At 42.1% G+C, this 22,512-nt stretch overlaps 2 protein-coding genes across 7 annotated transcripts in view; one reads left to right on the top strand and one right to left on the bottom strand.

Moving 5' to 3' along the window:
• Positions 1-17,990, top strand: part of B3GALNT2 (beta-1,3-N-acetylgalactosaminyltransferase 2) — a 65,698-nt gene extending 47,708 nt beyond the window's left edge. For 4 of the 5 annotated variants that reach the window (XM_006075487.4, XM_044942043.2, XM_044942044.2 and 1 more), the window contains 8 exons: positions 3,994-4,104; positions 6,576-6,654; positions 10,346-10,529; positions 12,705-12,830; positions 13,427-13,586; positions 14,250-14,306; positions 15,363-15,530; positions 17,117-17,990. In XM_006075487.4, coding sequence (XP_006075549.2) covers positions 3,994-4,104; positions 6,576-6,654; positions 10,346-10,529; positions 12,705-12,830; positions 13,427-13,586; positions 14,250-14,306; positions 15,363-15,500 — 855 coding nt within the window. In that variant the 3' untranslated portion in view covers positions 15,501-15,530; positions 17,117-17,990. Of the gene's footprint in view, positions 1-3,993; positions 4,105-6,575; positions 6,655-10,345; positions 10,530-12,704; positions 12,831-13,426; positions 13,587-14,249; positions 14,307-15,362; positions 15,531-17,008 lie in introns of all 5 variants that reach the window. The other variant, XM_044942041.2, reaches the window with a different exon arrangement.
• Positions 16,614-22,512, bottom strand: part of TBCE (tubulin folding cofactor E) — a 91,641-nt gene continuing 85,742 nt past the window's right edge. For both annotated transcript variants that reach the window (XM_006075490.4, XM_006075491.4), the window contains exons 12-17: positions 22,318-22,470; positions 21,612-21,765; positions 20,170-20,238; positions 19,404-19,463; positions 17,101-17,192; positions 16,614-16,907 (exon numbers count right to left, since the gene is read on the bottom strand). In XM_006075490.4, the coding sequence (XP_006075552.2) occupies positions 16,815-16,907; positions 17,101-17,192; positions 19,404-19,463; positions 20,170-20,238; positions 21,612-21,765; positions 22,318-22,470 (621 nt within the window). In that variant the 3' untranslated portion in view covers positions 16,614-16,814. The remainder of the gene's footprint in view (positions 16,908-17,100; positions 17,193-19,403; positions 19,464-20,169; positions 20,239-21,611; positions 21,766-22,317; positions 22,471-22,512) is intronic.

Here is a 22,512-nt window from a genome sequence, read left to right as displayed (position 1 = left end):
CATTAAAAATCAGAAGGCACAGGGATTTCCCTGGCGGTCCAGTGGTTAAAACTTGGTGCTTCCATTGCAGAGGGTGCAGGTTCGGTCCCTGGTCAGGGAACTAGATCCCACAGGCCACGTGGCACCCCTCCCAAAAATCAAAAAGAAACGCCAATTAAAAAATCATTTCTTTAAATCTACTAAATTAGCTTAAACTTCTCTTCTTTTACTAATATCCCACACTGGGAAAAGGAGAGTGAAACCAGGCATTCTTATAAATTGCTAATGACAGGCAATTAGGCAGTGTGTGCCGAAATGCATATGAAATATCTGTTACTGTCCTAGCAATTCCATCTCTTTAATTGGAGAATAATTACTTTACAGTATTGTGATTGTTTCTGTCTTCCATCAACATGAATCAGCCATGGTACACACATCTCCTCCCTCTTAAAACCTTAAAACCCATCCCACCCCTCTAGTTGTCACAGGGCACCAGTTTTGGGTTCCTTGTGTCATACAGAAAATTGGGGATTTATTAAAAAAAAAAAAAAAAAAAAAAGATTTATTGGGGAAAATAAACATTTACACCAGAACACGCCTCACATTGCTTTACTAGTTATTTGAAGTGAAGTGAAGTGAAGTCGCTCAGTCATATCCGACTCTTTGCGACCCAGTGGACTGTAGCCTACCAGGCTCCTCCGTCCCTGGGATTCTCCAGGCAGGAATACTGGAGTGGATTGCCATTTCCTTCTCCAGGAGATCTTCCCAACCCAGGGATCGAACCTGGGTCTCCCGTATTGCAGGCAGACACTTTACCATCTGAGCCACCAGGGAAGTCGGGTCTAAATGTGTGCCTTGGTATCTCTGATTTTCTTGAAGAGATCTCTAGTCTTTCCCATTCTGTTGTTTTTCTCTGTTTCTTTTCATTGATCGCTGAGGAAGGCTTTCTTATCTCTTCTTGCTATTTGGAACTCTGCATTCAGATGCTTATATCTTTCCATTTCTCCTTTGCTTTTCGCTTCTCTTTTTTTCACAGCTATTTGTAAGGCCTCCCCAGACAGCCATTTTGCTTTTTTGCATTTCTTTTCCATGGGGATGGTCTTGATCCCTGTCTCCTGTACAATGTCATGAACCTCCGTCCATAGTTCATCAGGCACTCTATCAGATCTAGTCCCTTAAATCTGTTTTCTCACCTCCACTGTATAATCATAAGGGATTTGATTTAGGTCATACCTGAATGGTCTAGTGGTTTTCCCTACTTTCTTCAATTTAAGTCTGAATTTGGCAATAAGGAGTTCATGATCTGAGTCACAGTCAGCTCCCAGTCTTATTTTTGCTGACTGTATAGAGCTTCTCCATCTTTGGCTGCAAAGAATATAATCAGTCTGATTTCAGTGTTGACCATCTGGTGATGTCCATATGTAGAGTCTTCTCTTGTGTTGTTGGAAGAGGGTGTTTGCTATGACCAGTGCATTCTCTTGGCAAAACTCTATTAGCCTTTGCCCTGCATCATTCTGAATTCCAAGGCCAAATTTGCCTGTTACTCCAAGTGTTTCTTGACTTCCTACTTTCGCATTCCAGTCCCCTATAATGAAAAGGACATTTTTTGGGGGTGTTAGTTCTAAAAGATCCTGTAGGTCTTCATAGAACTGTTCAGCTTCTAAAGCGTTACTGGTTGGGGCATAGACTTGGATTACTGTGATATTGAATGGTTTGCCTTGGAAACGAACAGAGATCATTCTGTTGTTTTTGAGATTGCATCCAAGTACTGCATTTCGGACTCCTTTGTTGACCATGATGGCTACTCCATTTCTTCTAAGGGATTCCTGCCCAGAGTTGTAGATAAAATGGTCATCTGAGTTAAATTCACCCATTCCAGTCCATTTTAGTTCGCTGATTCCTAGAATGTTGACGTTCACTCTTGCCGTCTCCTGTAGAGATCTCTTCAAGAAAATTAAAGATACCAAGGGAACATTTAATGCAAAGATGGGCTCGATAAAGGACAGAAATGGTATGGACCTAACAGAAGCAGAAGATATTAAGAAGAAGTGGCAAGAATACACAGAAGAACTGTACAAAAAAGATCGACCAAGATAATCACGATGGTGTGATTACTCACCTAGAGCCAGACATCCTGGGATGTGAAGTCAAGTGGGCCTTAGAAAGCATCACTACGAACAAAGCTAGTGGAGGTGATGGAATTCCAGTTGAGCTATTTCAAATCCTGAAAGATGATGCTGTGAAAGTGCTGCGCTCAATATGCCAGCACATTTGGAAAACTCAGCAGTGGCCACAGGACTGGAAAAGGTCAGTTTTCATTCCAATCCCAAAGAAAGGCAATGCCAAAGAATTCTCAAACTACCGCACAATTGCACTCATCTCACACGCTAGTAAAGTAATGCTCAAAATTCTCCAAGCCAGGCTTCAGCAGTACGTGAACCGTGAACTTCCAGATGTTCAAGGTGGTTTTAGAAAAGGCAGAGGAACCAGAGATCAAATTGCCAACATCCGCTGGATCATCGAAAAAGCAAGAGAGTTCCAGAAAAACATCGATATCTGCTTTATTGACTATGCCAAAGCCTTTGACTGTGTGGCTCACAATAAACTGTGGAAAATTCTGAAAGAGATGGGAATACCAGACCACCTGACCTGCCTCTTGAGAAACCTGTATGCAGGTCAGGAAGCAACAGTTAGAACTGGACATGAAACAACAGACTGGTTCCAAATACGAAAAGGAGTACGTCAAGGCTGTATATTGTCACCCTACTTATTTAACTTATATGCAGAGTACATCATGAGAAACACTGGGCCGGAAGAAGCACAAGCTGGAATCTAGATTGCCGGGAGAAATAACAGTAACCTCAGATATGCAGATGACACCACCCTTATGGCAGAAAGTGAAGAGGAACTAAAAAGCCTCTTGAGGAAAATGAAAGAGAAGAGTGAAAAAGTTGGCTTAAAGCTCAACATTCAGAAAATGAAGATCATGGCATCTGGTCCCATCACTTCATGGCAAATAGATGGGGAAATAGTGGAAACAGTTTCAGACTTTAATTCTGGGGGCTCCAAAATCACTGCAGATGGTGATTGCAGCCATGAAATTAAAAGACGCTTACTCCTTGGAAGGAAAGTTATGACCAACCTAGATAGCATATTCAAAAGCAGAGACATTACTTTGCCAACAAAGGTCCGGCTAGTCAGGGCTATGGTTTTTCCTGTGGTCATGTATGGATGTGAGAGTTAGACTGTGAAGAAAGCTGAGCGCCGAAGAATTGATGCTTTTGAACTGTGGTGTTGGAGAAGACTCTTGAGAGTCCCTTGGACTGCAAGGAGATCCAACCAGTCCATCCTAAAGGAGATCAGCCCTGGGATTTCTTTGGAAGGAATGATGCTAAAGCTGAAACTCCAGTACTTTGGCCACCTCATGTGAAGAGTTGACTCATTGGAAAATACTCTGATGCTGGGAGGGATTGGGGGCCGGAGGAGAAGGTGACGACAGAGGATGAGATGGCTGGATGGCATCACCAACTTGATGGATGTGAGTTTGAGTGAACTCTGGGAGTTGGTGATGGACAGGGAGGCCTGGTGTGCTGCAGTGCATGGGGTCGCAAAGAGTCAGACACGACTTGAGCGACTGAACTGAACTGAAATGTGTGCCAGTGGGGAGATGTTAGAGTGACTCAGGATGCATTCACTCCATGGCATTGGTACAAGCCCTTGAAAAAGAGCAGTCATAACAGCTGAAGTCACAGAAGGAAATGCCTTTGATGCAGTGGGAAATGACAGAACAGCAGCATGTAAAACTGTCAAAAAGAGGTCTTTGAAAATGTTGATTTAGATGTGCATAAAAAGACTCCAAGATACACATTAAAATGTTACTATTGGTGTGTTGGAGTGCACAACAGAAGTTTTAAATGATGTGTCTTAGAAAAATAAACCTGTCCCTAGAAACTTACTGAAGACCTAAATGACAGCAATAAAGAAACTGACTCTGTGTTCATCTTTCTACAAAAGAGCTTTGAAGGTACAATCGTGTGGGAGAGCCAAGACCTCCAAGGCCTCGTGTCAAGGAATCTCCACAAAGTGACCGTTAACGATGGAGGAGGAGTTCTCAGAGTCGTTACAGTAAGTCCTTCCTTTTTTATTTTGAGTTGTTTAGCATACCTTAACATTTTTTAAAATCTTAAAATGTTTTTAAGTTTACTTTTACACCAACTCATATGGAACAACGAATCTTATGTTTTAGAACATATGTAATAGAAAGTGTTGAGTCACCATAGTAAAAGACGAAAAACTCAAATGTTCTGTGATTTTATAGCTTCAGCCTTCGTAGACAGTTTGCGATTAGTGCATTTTAGGAAGTATGATGTTTTATTTCTTGTTAGTTTTTAGGTTAACATCTTTTTAAGTTCATTTACTCAGTAGTAGTTAGAGTATTCAGTCTCACTTAACAGTATTATGTCAGTTACAATACTATAGACAAAAGTATTAGAAAGTAAGATTGAATATTCACTGTCATTTATATTTCTGGGCTTTGTGGTTTTTATTTTTCATTTGCCAGATTTTCTTAAAATTTAAAACAGGTAGATTTCTCAAAGTGTAGGATGATAAAAAGGTGTGAGCAGACTTAAAATGATGAACTTTAAATAAATAAGTGGCGGTGTGGTGTGGTCATAGAATTGTTCTCCTTGAATTCTGGCCTAATGATTAGGAAAGCACTTGGCATTTAAATTCACAGGGTTAGTACATTTCATTAATTAACCTTATTCACATAAATTAGTCCTTGAATTTGAAATGAAAATCATGAGGTTTGTGATTATACATTCAGAAAGCATTTATTGCATACTCATTGTGAGGCAAGAAGAATCTTGGGAGACCCGTAACTGTCCCACAGAGGGATTTACAGTCCAGTGAGGAAGACAGACATTAAACAGACAGACATTCAGGTGTAATTACAGCCTTAGCCTTGGAGGCCATGTTTAGGATTTCATCCTCGATTATGCAAAGTCCTTTATTTAATATACAATGTGTTATGACAGAATTCTATACTATTCAGTTTACTGCATAAAAGGAAATCAGTTTACTTCTGAGTTTTGGGCTAGAATTAAGGTAAAGACTCACATGATCTGCTTTGGGAATGAATATGGTTGTGGAGGGCTGTGAAAGTTCAGTCATGTCCAACATGGGTGATCCCGTGGACTATATCCCGCCAGGCTCCTCTATCCATGGAATTCTCCAGGCAAGAATACTGGAGTGGGTACCTATTCCCTTCTCCAGGGTATCTTCTCGACACAGGATTGAACCTGGGTCTCCTGCATTGCAGGCAGGTTCTTTACCATCTGAGCCACCAGGAAGCCTTGTGGAGGGTTAACGGTAGCTTTAACACTCAGCTAACTGGAAAAAAAAAAAAATTGATTGCTTTGGAGCCTATTCTAAGGAACCCAAGTGCAAATAAAGGTTTTCATCATAAATGCACAGAGCTGGAAGTTTTCCTAAGCCTTGCTCCCTTGCCAGCAAGTAATAACCTCAGAAAATTTTCAAAAGCAAAATAAAAGCCAAGATGTGACATTTTAGATAGAAGTTAATAAAGTAGTGTCAAGTTCTAAACAAGCCCAAACTGTATAGTGTGTAGTTTTTAAAAAGAAGAAAAAAACAACTCTTCCCCCCCCCCCCTCCAAAAACAAGTGTGCAATCTTTTGTGGAACTACAAAGTTGGAATCTGTAGCATTCACCTCTAGAAATTTTCTCCACATTCAGCTACAAATTATATTCTGAATTAAATGGTGATTTACCTCAGTCACCCCAGAACACTTGTGTGTCCACTGGCCTTAAAACATTACTTTGTACAGTAGAGCTCTGCTAGAGGGATCTGTTCAGAAAAGGACTAGGCAAGCAGTAAGGCCCCTTGATTGGGTGAGTATGTAGAAAAAATGCTGTAAAGGTGCTGAGGCTTGACTGACGGTCTGATCCAGCCTGCAGCAGCTGGGAGACAAGCTTCACCCAAAGGGGAAGCCCCTCACTTCAAGGAAGGGCCTTGGGTAACCTGTGAGGTGAAAAGAGGCTGTCTCTAAAAACAGCAGCTCCTCCAAAGCTGAGAGGTGGGCAGGGCTGTTGTTGGCTGTTGGCACAATAATCTCTGGGCACCTTCAGCGTCATTAGTCAGCAGGGCTCCTCTGGTTCAGCTCTTGGCTTAGAAGGCTTTTCACTGTACGGGAGCAGACCCTTTAAAATGTGCCTGGTGTATTTGAACTCACGGGCATTCTCCAAGTACGTGATCGTAATTTTAAGTGTGGGTGTTTGAGGATGTAAAATAAAATTGGTTTTGGTAATAATGTTGGTAGCAAATTCAAGAATATGTGATTCTGTGTAAGCTGGAATTCTGAACATCAGTCCGGAGATTATTGGGTATACCTATCTTGGACATTGTAATAATTAGACGACAACAGCAAAAATAGAATGCTGATATCCTGATAGCATCTTAGATGGATTCATGTGCCATGGAGTCACGTTATGAATTTTGCAAAATCAATTTTCAAGTGTAAGGAATGTATTTTTAGCCATGAAGCATCAAGCACTTCTGTTCTCATTTCTTTCAGACTGGGGAGGGTGCCTTGCCTCATGAATTCATGGAAGGTGTGGAGGGAGTTGCAGGTGGTTTTATTTATACCATTCAGGGTAAGTCCGCTGGTTGGAAGTTGAAAAGCATACTGAATCTCACCTACTTCATCTTCATACTTTAGTCATGAAAGGTAATTTTTTTTTTTAGTTATTAAAAAGTTTTTATTGACAAATAATTCACATACCATATAGCTTATCCTTTTCAAGTGTTTGATTCCATACCTTTTAGTATATCCTGCATTCTGCTATCACCTCCACTAATTCAGACTCAAAAAGGAGTCGCTGTGTTTGTCTTCAGTGATGCTTCTGGAAATACCTATATTTGTGAACTTCTGAGAATTCTGCATTAGTGACCCCTAAGAACAGCTATTGTAGATGCTGTTGATGGTGGTCACTTGTCCTGAGCATCACTTACAGAACAAAGGTGCCCAGTGGTGGTCCTGTCTGATTTCTCAGCTCTGCGGATCAGGGATTCCTATGAAAGAATTTGGACCCAGCTCCTCTGAAGTCACCCTGAGGTGAAGCAGAGTCCGTATCCTGAGAGGCAGTTCCTCAGGGGGACTCCTTTAACGTGCAGGACTGAGGATGGGACAGAACCCTCTACTTGAGGCCACTGTATGTAGTTTGAAGATGGGAATGGCTGTGGCGCCTTTTTTCTCCTCTAGCATCTTTATTTATACAGTGTTCCCACACAGTATTTATTTACATTACCCCTAAGGGAAAGTCAGAATAGGTACATAGGTTTTGCCCACAGACTTGCCATTAAACATCAAGATGTAAAGTTTAGGGATCCTTAATTTTAGTCCAGAGATTTTTCATAAAACTATGAGACCACTCTGCCGGGGTGGTATCAACTTAGCTCACCAAAGACTAGCTAATGGCTCCCCTGGGGAAAACTCAGGTCAGGAGGCCAGGTTCATAAAGCAGCTCACACGTGGGGGCGGCTACAGGTGTACACACCATCTGACTTAATGTCCCACAGCTTGCTTTCTTGTGCCAGTCATGTCAACTCCGTACTGTCAGGGGACTTCAAAAACTTGAGGGGCCCTTTAGACTTCTGGCACTGAACTCTTCTACAGGGAGCAGCTACTGTGTCTTGAACAACTGTTTATCTTAAATTTTCTCTCTGAGGCCAAAGGATTAAGGTTTGGGTGAGAAAGGGTAAAGGAATTAGAATGAATAGATTTTACTTCTCATGTACTGGATATATCTGAAAAGCTGACTATGATTTTTTTTTTTAATTGAGAATTTTTGTGCTGTTTTCTTAAGAATCACGTGGTACACAAATTCTCAAATTTTGTTGGGTGTTAGCATCTCTGGCTGGGCCCTGCCTCAGGTTAGAAAATTAAGAATCTTCAGGATTAGAGCTCAGATACCTGTATTTTAACAAGCTTGCTAGATGGATTTGATGCCTCTAAAGTTTGAGAGGCTGTAAACTGTATGATTCTTGTAGATGGCACCTAGACAGATGGTCAGATTTAAAACACACAGATAGTATACTCAGTTTCCAGATATATGCAATATAAGCCAAAGTATACAATCTGTTACTGAAAAAGCCTGTATTTAATTTCTGCTCTTGTTACCAACCGTTTTCCTATTGCCATAATTTTATAACACTTATACTTTCCTGCAAGGGTTAAATTGTGTATATTTATCCTTACCTTTAAAGTGACAGGATGTTACAGTAAGAATTGAGAAGGGACCCAGGATCATTTAGGCCCGTGCTTCTCAAAGGGTCATTTGTGGTCCACCTACATCAGAGTTACAGGAAGTCACAGGTTAGAAATACAGATTCCTGGGCCCCGCTGGCTCTCTAGGCTTGGGGCTTAGAAATCTGTATTCCATAAGCATTCCTGAGAACCACAGACTTAATCCAGCTCCCCCTTTTACAGATAAGAATGCTGAGGCCCAGAAACATGCCGTGTGTCCAGTATCCCACAGACAGTGGCAGAGGCGGAAATCAGAAACAGGTCTTCAGCCCGCACTGCAGTCTGTCTGCAGTTATAGAGCGGAGCACTAAGTTACTTCTGTTTCCTTCCCTCACCGCTCAGACACCCATTTGTCATTTTTCAGAGATTTTCTAATTTTCCAAGTTGACAAAATCCTGTGCCACTGAAAGAATTGCTGACTTATTTGAGGACAGTCCATGCACAAATGTGACAAATGATTCATTAGCTTGTGAGATGGTAATTAAAATGTCTTGGAAGCACATTGGTAATCATTTTTATTATGGAATAGCATAATTAATCCAGAAATAGTGCTATTAAACACTTATATGCCCTTGTTGCTTAGAACTAATAAATGTTTGCATTTTTTCATATTTGCTTTTTTTTTTTGGAGAAATGAAGCATTTCAGATACAGTAGAAGCCCCTCCCTCCTAGGACTTCCCAGCCCTGCTCCTCCTGCTCCCCTCGGAGCGGACACCACTGTCCTAAAGCTCGTGTGCATCCTTCCCAGTCTTACTATCCTACTCTCTCCTACAACATACAGCTTTGATTAAAGTATCTCATAATTTATACGTGTAGTATATATAGCAGTTGGCAAAATACTTTTTTTCACTCAGCAATATTTTTTAGTGCTGTTCCTATTAACATCCAAGATCAGGTTGATTTTTTTTAATTGATTTTATTGACGTATAGTTGATTTATAATGTGTTAATTTCTGCTGTACAGAAAGGGTTTCAGTTACAGATATATATATATGTGTGTGTGTGTGTATATATATACACATATGTGCTCCTTTTTCATATTCCCTTCCATTGTGGTTTATCACAGGCTACTGAATACAGTTCCTTGTGCTGCCCAGTAGGGCCTTGTTGTGTATCTATCCTATATATACATAGTTTGCATCTGCTAACCCCAAACTCCCGGTCTATCCCGCTCTCTCCTCCCTTTCCCTCTTGGCAACCACAGGTCTGTTTTCTGTGTCTGTGAATGTTTCTGTTTTGTAAATAATTTCATTTGTACTGTTTTTTAGAGTCTACATATAAGTGATACTGTGTGGAATTTGTCCTTTGCTTTCTTACCTCACTTACAAGGATAATTTCTAGGTCCATCCATGTTGCTGCAAAAGGCTATATCATTCTTTTCTGTGGCTGAGCAGTATTGCATTGTATATATGTACCATATCTTTACCCATTCATCTGGCAGTGGACATTAGGTTGTTCCCCTGTCTTGGCTGTTGTGAGTAGTGCTGCTGTGCAGGTTAATTTGTTTAACTGCTATATCCCATTACGTGAATATACCATGATTTAGCCATTCTTATTGGTAGGCATTTAGACTGGTTCCATTTTTCACTGTCACAAACGTGTTGCCATAAATACCCTTGTGACCGTGTAAAATAGTCTCTGGGAATGCACCTACAATTGGATTTAGTGAGTTGCACGGTCGGACACCTTCAGCCTAACCAGGTGTTGCTGAATTGCTCCCCACAGTGAGCCCCTCAGTTTATCCTCCCACCAACAGTGTGTGGGGGTCCTGGTTTCCCTCCCTCAAAATCCCTAACAAATGTTTTCTGTTAGGTTGCCTTGGGAGGAGTATTAGTGTGATAATGTTACAAGTTCTAGGTCTTAAGCTTGCAGTAGCTCTTTTTTCCAACTCTTTTTATTTATATTTTCTATTATTTTTTTAATTTATTTTAATTGGAGGTTAATTACTTTACAGTATTGTATTGCTTTTGCCATACATCAACATGAATCCGCCACGGGTGTACACGTGCTCCCCATCCTGAAACCCCCTCTCTTTTTAGAAGGCGATGCTCTTTTAAAAACCCTTCATTCTCGCCCTCGAAGACTTCTCGATCATATACATAATCTCCACGAGGAGGATGCCTTACTAAAGGAGGAAAGCAGCCTCTATGACGACATTGTGTTTGTGGATGTTGTCGACACTTATCGGAATGTTCCTGCAAAATTACTGAACTTCTATAGATGGTATGTTATAAAAATGTTGGGTAGGTGTTGTTTTATTTTTCTTTTGATGTAGAAGCAGTTTATCAATAACATCAAACCACTGAGATTTTTTTAAACAAACAAACCTAAGAGCCCTGAGTACCTGTGGTGTGATCTATCATCCCCTAGTTCTTTGTGAGGACTAATCTTCTGAAATGGTGCCTTCTTTCTCTTAGCAGATCCATAATGTGAGTGCTATTAATCAAAAGCAAGGTAGAAGATGGTTCACTTTGAGTCATTCCTGCTTCTCCATAGTTGTCTGGAGCCAACATTAGGTGAAAATCAGTGAGTTTGAAAGTGGTGTTTCATCCCCACTCACCTAATTATCTCCCATTTACAGTCACTCACACCCAGGTTACTGATCTGAGTTCTGTTCAGCTGAACATCCACATTGTATTTCTGTTCTGTCCTCCACTCATTGAAAAACTACCTGCCCTGATTCCAAAACCTTTAATAAAGATGAAATTCAACAACCCTTAGAGTCTACCATATTGTTACTTCCCAGACCCTCCAGTATTTCTTGGGTCTTGGTTGTAACTCCTTTTAATACCAACAGTAAGTATATAGTAACTTATTAACTGAATACAAGTAGTTGTTAATATTACTAAGTTACTCTAGAGTCCCATAACTTTCTGTTGAGCCTCTGATACTGTCTACCCTGACTGTAGATGTAAAACCTTCAAACTCTGTCTAGATCAAGCACATTAAGTATACTCACATCTTTTGTCTTTTAAAAAAAAAAAAAAAAAAAAAAAAAAACTTTATCAGAGAGCTTGTTGCTTGATGAGCCCCAAAGGCTGTCCCTTCTGTTCTCTGTTGCTCATGGGAAATTACCAACTTCTGGTCCTGAGGGGTAGACAGTTTTTATGTAGTTTCATAGCTGGGGCAAATCAGTATAATTCTGGAGACCTCTTGTGGTTAGAGGGCAGATATAAATAAGAGTCGGAAGTGTGGGTATGCCCGGAATACCAGGATTAAGTTTGACAGCTGTAGTGAGAAGAACCTTCTTTTAGCTCGAGGCTACTGATGGGGCTCCTGTTGGTGGGGCCAAGACAAGGACATGAAGAGGTGAGGAGGGGTAGTGGAGATCAGGACTGCGGAGTTGTAGGGCTTTCTATAGGGAGCTGATTCTCCACTGTAGAAGTTCAGGTTTTGTCTTTGCCGCTTGCATGTCTCTGTGATCTTAGTCTCTCTGCCGCTGTCTCTTCTGGGCCTCATGTCTGCTGGGACACTGCAGTGCCCTATTAACAGGCTGCGTGTCCAGACCCACTTCCCACTCATCCCAGTCGACCCTCCACACTGTAAATGACATCTTTGTTATTCATTCATCTTTATCCAGGGGCTCCATCAGTGACCTCAGTGTCCCTTATCACGGAAGTTTATTTCTGATTAGCAAGTAAATAGTATGTATATCTTCTGCTGTTAACGGAAAATACAACTTGAGAAACATAGGGTTATGCTTTCGGTTGTGGATCTGTTGTTAAAATTCACCATTTTGTGACCTAATGAAACCTTTTCTCCAGATTTCTTAGTTCAAATTTCTGTCATCTTACTGGTTCTTACTTACCAAGACTGGGTTTTTTAACAAAGAGGTACAGGGGTTGGCAGTGTGAAACGGAAGAGTCAGTTTTGTCTGTAGTTGCCATTAGATACTTTTTAATGTCTAGATAAATGAAGTCACCCTTTTGTGCCTTCCAGAAGGTCATTGGTGATGGCTGAACTACTGAAGATCGTTTCTAAGGGGAAATGTGTTTCAGTGTTTTAACTCAGCTTTTTAAACACCATAGAATGCGAGTACAGTATAGATAGCAGCAGAGAACACATTCTTTTGTGTGCCGGTGTTCTGTGGAAGGACCTGTGCCCTCACCCTGGGCCTCTTGTTAGGAATGCAAGGGGCAAACTTCTGCTGCTTAACAGACACGCTGGCCTCTGCGCAAGGCCTGAGAAGCGTTGGATTGTATGTTCCATCTAAGCCAAATCTTTTTTTCCATCGTGTTCTTTTCCTTAACACCTTTTCAGATCGGCTCGACCCCCGTCTGCTGGGCCACTGTGCTAACACCGAGTGAGGATTCGTTGGCAGCAGCCGTCTCCTCTTAGGGCAGGTGCTCTTGATATTGGAGGGGTGCCCTGACTCCGTATCCCTCTTTTCGCCAACAGGACTGTGGAAACAACCAGCTTTGATTTGTTGCTAAAGACGGATGACGACTGTTATATAGACTTGGAAGCTGTGTTTAACAGAATCGCCCTCAAGAATCTGGACGGGCCTAATTTTTGGTGGGGAAAGTAAGTTAAACATTGTTAGCCCATCGATGTTCATTTCATGTACTGAGCACATGTAGTTAAAAAAATATGGCTGAGATAGGAAATTTCCCTGTTAGGCTCCTGAGTTACTATGTTTTATTAATTTACAATTAAAGGGGAAAAAACTCTTTGTTTTATTAATTTACAATTAAAGGGGAAAAAACTCTTTTAAATGGAAAATCTCAGGCTAATGTAATGAAGGGGGGAAATTAACGTGACTTTTATCACTGTGCCCTACAAGTACCACTGAAATTAGAAGCTGCTGTTCCTTAAATGTATGATACATTTCTGAAACCATTTGCTATGTCTCTAACTATGGAGTGGTGATTTATTTTTCATTTATTTTTTAAATATATCTATGCAAGATGATTCGGAAACTCCATGAGAGAGTTTAACATACCAGTCTTTATATAAAAAACACCACTAGATACTTAATTCCTTAAGACTAAAAAAATAACCTCTTCTTTCCTTGCTTCTGTAACTTGTTCCTTTGCAGTGTCAGTCAAGGACTCAGGCTTAGCTAGTGGTAGGGAGGACCTGTGTCCGAACAGCAGAAGCCCATTCACTTTCAATCTTAGTTTCAGACTGAACTGGGCAGTTGACCGGACCGGGAAGTGGCAGGAGCTGGAGTACCCCAGCCCCGCATACCCCGCTTTTGCGTGTGGGTCAGGGTATGTTATCTCCAGGGACATCGTCCACTGGCTGGCTGGCAACTCGGGGAGATTGAAGACCTACCAGGTAATTAAGGACTTCTGACCTAAAAGTCCACTCATCAAGCAGGTTTTTTAACTCGACCTAGTATTTCAGCCCTAAAAGCAGAGCAGCTTCCTTTGGGGAATGTATGGTATTCCTTCTGTATAGGAATCAGCAGCCCTCAGAGGTTAGGGATACACTTCTATCCCTTAAACCTTGGCTGTAAATTTTATTCCTAAATCGTCTTTGAACGTACTTCTTACGTTTTCAGCCTGTATTTAAAGGCATAGTCCCTGAAGGAATGTAAAGATTTAGTCTTCAGCGTGCTTAGTCTTCCTTCTTATGAATATAAGCTTTTTATTTTTTTTGCTGATTCTGGTGACAATGTCAGTATAACAGCTCTGCCTGGGTCTCAGGTCCACAGTATCTTTCATACTGTTGGTGCTGGAAGTTCAAGGTCCATGCAGAGGGGCTGGCCACCTGCTTAGTGTGTAGTCCCACTTCATTGTGGTGTGTTTGCTTCATGTTAATAATGACCAGCAGCTTTTACTTTGTGTATCAGTGTTAAAACATGCTCAGCATTTCATACTAGAGTAATTAGAAAACAAGTACCAGGAGTACATGTGGGAGTGGGTGTGACAGACACTGTCTTGACCAATGAGACAGCACTGGAATTTTTACTTTCTGAACCTTCTGGGGCATGTGCAGGGTGAAGATGTAAGCATGGGCATTTGGATGGCAGCCATTGGACCTAAAAGATACCAGGTGAGCAAGCCTGAGCAGGGCTGGCCGCAGGGCTCGGAAGAGGTAAGTGAGGTTTCTCTTATCCAGCCTTGGGCAGAAAGTGTGAATGCAAAGTCTTCTACTGTCGTAACAACTGTGCGCTTGATCTAATTCACTGTCATTGGCCAGGGTCTCATAAACCAAAAAGGAAGTGTTTTAAATGGAAGTTGTCCTACCCACAATGAGTCAAGTGTTTATACGTTTTTATACATTTCATTCAATTCTTGGCAGCTTTAAAACTTACAGGAGTTGGCTGACTTCAGATCCTGGCCGTGAGACAGCTCCACAGAATGAGACTCCAGCAGCGTGCCCACCTAAGCGGGGGCTGTGGTTCCAGGTGCTCAGGGGAGACCCTCCCCAACCCACCCACCTAGGGTCAGGGTGGAGACAGAAAGCCTCCCATTTCCTTTAATACCCCTGGAGGTGCTCAGACATCAGGGCCACAGCTCTCTGTGGGAAGGAGTCTGATTATTATGTTCCACCTTTTTATGTTCTCAAATTGAATGGAATCTGTACTCTCTGATATTATTGGAAGCAGAAGCCAGTCCATGGCGCTGGGAAGTAGGCTGGTGGGTGAGAACCTGAACTCTGATAAGACTCCTTTTTAACCCTTCCTACTCAGCCTACCAGCATGAACTTCACTGTGACCTGGAGCAAGTTTCTTCACTGAGTTTCTCATTCATGACAAGGAAATAATTCCTAGCTCACAGGTTATTGTGAGAACTAAACTGGATAGAAAGCCCTTGTACTGTCCCCCCAAATACCGTAACCAGTTCTCCAGAACACTTGCTCTTGTTCACAGTGCTGTTGGGCCAGCTTTTCTCCAGTAGCAAAGACAAAACGCTGCATTTGTGGTTCCCAAACTGTTTTTTTGTTCCAGGGTCACTACCGTGCACTCTCCCTATGCCCCATAAGCTGAGTGCGTGCACACACGCGCTCGTCTTTGAAACGGCCGCCACCTCAGTGGGCTCCGGAAGCGCCCGTGAACACCCGTTCTGTCTGCAGCAGGGGGTCAGCCTGCATTTTGTGTTCCGACAGGACAGCCTGTGGCTCTGTGAGAAGACCTGTGAACCAGGAATGCTGTCTTCCCCGCAGTACTCTCCGCAGGAGCTCGCGCAGCTGTGGAGATTAAAGGAGCTTTGCGGTGACCCTTGTCGGTGTGAAGGAAGAGGATGATGAGGGCGATCTGCTGTGTTAAAGGTCAAGGTGGGCGAATGACTGGCTGAGCGGAAGCCTGAGGTTTGGCCGCAGATTATACGGTCTTTCAGGATAATTCTTGGCTGGCACTTTCACGTCTCACCAATGTGATATTTCTTAACATTTGCACAAAATTTCCTTTTTTAAAAACAACAACAGATAACTCTAGTAAAAGAAAAACTTATATATTGGAAGCTCACTTTAAAAATACCAAATTGTTCATAAAAACAATATTCCTGAATCCTATTGCATCATTTCTAGTTGGTAATTCATCACCTATCATTTTGGTTAAAAGTTGGCCTAGTTCAGAAATGTTGAGTATTCTAGTCTGAATTTCAGCCTGGAATGCAGACTGGCTCTGGACAGCTAAGTAGGATAATTACAGGCCAAAAAGAACTCACGCTGTGTGTGACCTGTGGTCACTTACACCAAAGTGAGGGTTTCTGGAAATCAGGTCAGATTTTGTAAATCTCTGAATGAAGTGGGCAACCTGAAAAGGAACCATGGTATTTCTTACTTCTGGACCTTGGTTTTAAATTCATTCATTAAGTAGACTAAGTTCCAAGTATTCTTTTGCCATTTAACATAAATCCTGAAGATCACAGCTATATTAATACTCCTTTTTTTAATGCTACAGTAAAAGTAAAATCATACCTCTCAGGGTTTTAATGCCATAGGAAAAGATATTTCTAAATAGATGAAACAATTAATTTTGCTTTCTTCCATTGTAAAATGTTTACCTAATGTAAGTGATTTTCAATCAGAGCTGGTAATCTTCCTTAGAAAGAATGTATGCTCAGTTTAGGGTATAACTGTAGGGAACAGCACATAATTTTTGTGAGTACTCTAAGAAGAGAGAGCATAGCATATATATTACATAGAGGATACGCTTCCTTCAGTTTAAAGATTTTCCCAAATCAGCCAGATCATTTTAGTAATCTTTTAAACCAATAGTATGAATAGACCATTCCATTAATACTTATGAATACATCATTAACTTCAGATTTTTAGACTAGTGAGGTTCTATTTAGTACTTACATCTTCTCATAATGAAATAGTCATGAACTATGAAATAAAATCTGAAAATCATTAGTAGGTGCAAAGCCTTTATTATTGCTGTTATATACATGCCTAGAAATGTTTTCTTCCCTATGAAAAAATACAGCTATTCTATACTTAGAGCAAGTTGTAAACCTCTTTTGTTTTGGAAAGAATTGTCCCAATACGTCATTTATTTTCAGTGAAACCCAGTCATGATACATTATCAAACCTCTGGATTTTATTGGTTGGCTGTTACCATCGCACTAAGAGACAGTCTCCATTTTCCACAGAGTAGAACTGTAATGACTGGAGGTCATTTTCTAGTTCAATCTCTTTGCCCGGCATCTAAAATTAGAGCAAAGAGGTGGGGGTGATTAAGACAGATGTGGCAAAACATATATACCCACACACACCCCAACAAAGATGCATGTATGGTTTCTCTTCAGAACCAAAGCACGCTGCATGAAGGCTTAGTTTACCAGTGAGTCATACTGTGGGAAATGCAGCTTGACTTTGCGGTTTTTTCTGGGCAACTTACTTTGGGACTTTCGTAGGACAACAGAAGTTCTGACACAGGAACTTTGAGGAGACGTGACAGCAAGCCTTTCACCTTTTGGACTGTCATGGAGTCTGTCGAGGAAAGAAAAAGCATCAGTTCTCGCAGGTGACAGCTACCTGTAAGACGAGCTCACGTGCCAAGACCACACTGGTAGTGAGAGCTGTCCTTCCGTACTCCGTCCACCCAAGCAACGACCAGGGGACGGCTCACCCCCCAACGTGGGCCACCAGAGCAGGGTGTCACACCACTTAGGGGCTTGTTCGGGAGGCTGTGGGAAAACGGAGCTGATGTCAGACCTAAGTGCCCTTTGATGACTTTTCATGTCATGTCTGTGGTGTTTAATATTTCCTCCTTATTCTGAATAAACCAGAAATCATTCTCAGCACAGAAATAAATGTGAGTGAAATCATTAACTTTTTAAACCTGTGATTACTTAAAGGATGGTGGCGTCAGGTTTGGGCTCAGTGAGGACTTGTATCAATCTCTCTGGCCTTAGTTCCCTGCTCTGTAAAGTGAGGTGTGTAGACTAATGATCCACGTGCTCCCAGTCTGTAATCACTGTGTAATGTGTTCAGCACACACATGCAGGGGACCACTGGGCCAAGGGATATAACTGAATGAGGAAATGCTTTGGCTTGTTCAGAAAACACTATGAACTTCTTTCCAAAGATGGGCTGTGGTAAATATTGGATATTCTGATTATGAGAAATAGTTTTTCTGAAGCTTTAGCTGGAGGTACAGCAATAGTGTGGTGTTCCTACAGATATCACATGTATTCAGAAAAATATTTTTCTATCAAACATTTTTGTAAAAGCTGTGTCTTTATGCAACTTGTGATAATAAATGTTATCTTTATTTTAGAATAAAAACTTGCCTTTTCTTGTTTATGTATTGAAAACAGACACTAAATGGACATTTATAATGTCGATCGACATAGTTTGCTCTTTTATTTGTGAATATGGATAATCTTGTCCTTTCCAAGGGTTTAGGTAGACTGGCTTTCCTTGTTTACAGGGTGGTTAGTGATGGGTTAATAACTCCGACTGCTGAGTTTAGAGAATATATGACTCAGATTTAAATTGTTTATAGCATAATTATTACATATAATTTCTCCATATTAGTCTAATCTGTTAATTCTCCTTGAAGGTGAATAAAGCTCAGCACACGAACACGGTGAGTGTTCCAGGGGAAAGGATGGCCCCAGTTAGAGGAACACAGACCTAATAAGAGCATTCCTGCAAGTTGACTTCATGTAAAAGAAGGAAAAATGCAAACATGTCCAAAATCAATTATATTAAATCAATTATATTAACAAAAACAAGTTCTCTCTCACTTGCCTGTTCCCATTAGGGTCCTTACTAGCAGTATTTAAGTTTGAAAACAGAAATGAAGGGGAACCACTAATTTTAATTCAGCATTATGTAACAGTAGCAAAATTACATGTCACAGGAATAGAAACTGGGTTGCTAGTAAGGAAAAAGGGAGCAATACTGGTAAGTTGCTATTAGATGATGGTTTTCAATCGTAAAGGTATTTCTTTGGGCACAACAAAAGCCCTCCATAAAGAATACCAGGATAACCTTTTATTTTATTTGATAAAAATGAATTTAAAAAATCAATGTGAATTCACTGCACTGACAGGCAAATAATAGAAAGATATTTCACTAGAGTCATGTAGGATATTTTACTTCTTCAAGTCCTCACTGTGCTAAATTTAAGCTGTTTATATTTTAGTATTTAACTGTGAATCAAGTTTAATCTTAAGAGTCAGACTGTGTTTCTCTTTTGAGTGAAAGGTAAGTTACACTGATTTTTTGAGAGAAAACTATTTCAAATGTGTCCATTAAACAGTGTCCACGAGCTGTCTCTGCAGGGGCTCCTGACTGGTGAGGAGGAGCAAGCACTCAAGCCAATGCCACTGTTTCTCTGGCCCAGAGCAGCCTTGTGAGAACTAGCCAGCGAGGGCCTGTGGGAGCCCCTGATGGGCGAGCCCTTAGGCTCCTCCTCTGGGTAAGGCAGTAACCGCACACAGGGGCTCCTGATTCTAAAGCTGTTCTCTAGACAAGCCAAGAAGCTACGGGAGACTCGAACTTTCTGGGGGGAGGCGCACACAGGAGGAGTAGTTTTAGCATGATCAACTGTATTTTAGAATGTAGAAGACTAGTGAACACTTACAAGCTGTAAAAACCCACACTCTGAATGAACTGTTCTACTTCCAGCTGCCTCATGGGAGGGCCAGCGATTCAAAAGCAGAAAGAGGGGAGAGAGACATCCATTCTTACCCGGCAGTTGTTTCTCTATGACTTTCTGATCAAGTTGATTGGGATATTTTATCTTCAGTGCTTGAAAGTAAAAAGATTAACTGACATTAATTGAGCCCTGCTGGAGGAAGGGTTTAAATCATGCACATATTAACAGCAGTGATCAAAGAATGCAGCTCAGATCCCACTAAAGGAACAGGAATAGAAATGCCTTCTATTACTACTTCACTGAATTACAGCAACAAAAATAGCTGGACCAACATTCTACTGCTTTCCCTTTTCCCTTAAGTACTTCTTTCCTGACAGTTACCTAGGTTTTTAAGTTCATGAATTTCCAAATCAGAGTTCAACTCACTATTCAGATACTTCCTACATTTATAACACTGTTAAATAAGTTGTTTAAAGCATGGGGATTGCTAACATGTTCAACATTAGACTGTAGGTATGTTTGAGATCGTTTCTTTAAAAATTAAAGTGCCTGTCTAGGTATTTACTTAAGAGAAACAATCCTTATTAGGTCATCATCAGGGCTTCCTCGGTGGCTCAGCTGGTAAAGAATCCACCCACAATGTGGGAGACCTGTGTTTCATCCCTGGGTTGGGAAGATCCCCTGGAGAAGGGAACGGCTCCCCACTCCAGTATTCTGGCCTGGAGAAGTCCATGGACTGTATAATCCATGGGGTCGCAAAGAGTCAGACATGACTGAGCGACTTTCACACATCACCACCTGTTTTAGCATCTAAGGACTCGAATATAAATCAGCAGTCTTTGAACGTGGAGTTCTTACTTAGTAGCTGGTTTTTGAGCAAAAATGGTTGTTGTGTTTTCAGTTCCCCATCTTCAGGTGCACCATATTCTGGTTAAGAAGAAATAAAAAAGAAAAAGAAGGATGATAAACCAAAAGGCCACTGTGGGGGGTAGGGGTGGGAAGAAATGTATAGGTAAGTGTCAACCTAGCCTTTTCTTTTCCCAGGATGAACCCAGCTGCGGCTGGGATGGGAACCTGGGCTCTGCTTCCTTTTATCTGGTTACTTGGTTACTGTATTTTTTGGAGGGAAGGACAGACGGCAACTGCTTCCAAGCCTGGAACCCTCCTGTCATCTGCGTGTCACATCACTGATCCTGGGAGACACCGTCCCGAGAGACTGGTGAGATGAGGCTGTGCCTGCAGGTGCTTAGATGCAAAATTTCACCTTTGTCACAGTTCCTGTCCTTCTGGGTCCTGAGAAAAACTCCACTCATGGGCACTGTCACCGGGTTTCAGCAAGTATGCGCAGTGCTGGCTTGGGTGCTCAGAACCACCACTGGAAGCCAGGTACACTGCCAAGAAAAGCAGCCTCGACGCAAGGCAGAAAGAGGAGGAGGAGGGACTGCTGTCCACCTTTGGCCAGACCACGCAGGAGGGGAGACCTGAGCCATACCTGCAGGGCAGCTTTAGATCCTTCACTTCCCTGCCCCTGAGTGATTCAGAATTCACCTCAAGTGGCCAGGAAGTCGGGCCAGCTAATGGAGTAATCTGAAAGCGATTCCCACAGGCAGCTTTTCTTCCTCAAAGATGTTTCAGCCTGAAGCGTTTATGCAGTGAGCTCATATTAGGAAAGATATAAAAGAGAAACTGCATAAAAGTGAAATTTGGAATAAAAATGAAGTCCAAACAAAATGGAAAGTACATCGGGGACAAGGAGCCCTGGAGTCAGAGTGTCGGTGTCCAGGGAGCCAGGCTGGAGCAGGTCAGGAAGCGCCTTGCCCACCAGGCGCCAGGATGGGCGAGCACTCAGGAAGACAATGTGCAACTCATGAACGTTAAAATTACCCACAGAGCTTCAAAGAATACCAGTGCCTAGGTTCCAACTTAAATGCTCTTCATTAAAAAGATTCCCCAGGGTAGAGCCAGGGTTGGGATGACCTGGAGTCTTTCCTGCCCTTCCTAAAAGGAGGAAGCGGTACCCACCTCCTGAAACTGAAAGCTGGGTGAGTACGTGAAGAGACAGGCTTCTGGTGAAGAGCTGCTCTCCCCTCCTCCCCCGCTGAGGTGCTACAGATGTACCTTCTCTAAAGACAACTGTTTAACTATCTGCTCCCTGAGAGCTGCAGGAGGCCCTCTTGTCCATTTAGATGCCCAACGGAGAAAAGCAACAACACGGAGGACCTCCTCTAACACCCACAGGAAACCCTGTCCCAGTGGGGATCCCCCACGCCCAGGCGAGGGCCCTGGCGCACAGTACATACTGAGGCAGAGTGCCTGGTATCTAGGATGGGCTGTGAGAAATTCCTCGTTTGGCCTGTTTTTCTCTGGATCCTGATGTCCCCCGGCCTTTTTCCATTCATTTCCAAATGCTTTTCGGTAATCAAGCTCAGCCCCACGCCTCTCCTCTGGTTCAATCTACAGGGATGTGAGAAAAAAGCAAATCTATTAAAGCATTTTTCTAATATGTGTGTCTGGCACCCTGTCCTCCTCCACTGCCTACCCGGAGAGGATAATCAAACTGAGGCAACGAGATAAATTTCTACCTTTCCTTTTTAACATTCACAGATCCATGAGTTTATTCAAAAAGAACAACGGATCTCAGTTTTATCCTTTTCTTCATGAGCGTATCTGCCCACGAACCAGTTTCTGGAAGGTGCTTGCCTGAGGCCGGAGGCCACAGCATGAGGTTGCTGGGCTGGAGTAGCTGACTCACTGAGAGTACCTAGTATTCCGCCGCCCAGCCCTGCTCAAGTGACAGCAGCTGAACAGTGGTTCCCCTGCAGGCATCCGAGTGTAACCCCACCTGCTAGGCCAGAAAGAACTGCCACGACTCAAGTGCACATGGGTAATACCATTTGAAGGAAACGATATCTGACTGCCTTTACGATCCTCAGCTCCAACGTCTCTTTACACTGGACTATTTCATTTCCAATTTAAGAAATACCTCCCCAGGACACTGGCACTCACCGCACACTTGTTCAGGGTCCTCAGCTGACCGATCCTGGCGATGATGAACTGCCGTGTGGTCTGGGCATCTTTGCTGCCTTCAGTCAGGGGGTTTCTCGTGCAGGACAGCGCGTGCAGACTCGGCAACTTATCCAGCTCGTTCATAAAGGACCACTGAAATCCAAAACACATGAAGATAAACATGTTTCAGGCTAA

This window comes from Bubalus bubalis, chromosome 4 (genome assembly GCF_019923935.1).
Source record: "Bubalus bubalis isolate 160015118507 breed Murrah chromosome 4, NDDB_SH_1, whole genome shotgun sequence".
Classification (NCBI taxonomy): Eukaryota; Metazoa; Chordata; class Mammalia; order Artiodactyla; family Bovidae; genus Bubalus; species Bubalus bubalis.
This window is presented reverse-complemented; position numbering and strand designations above follow the sequence as displayed.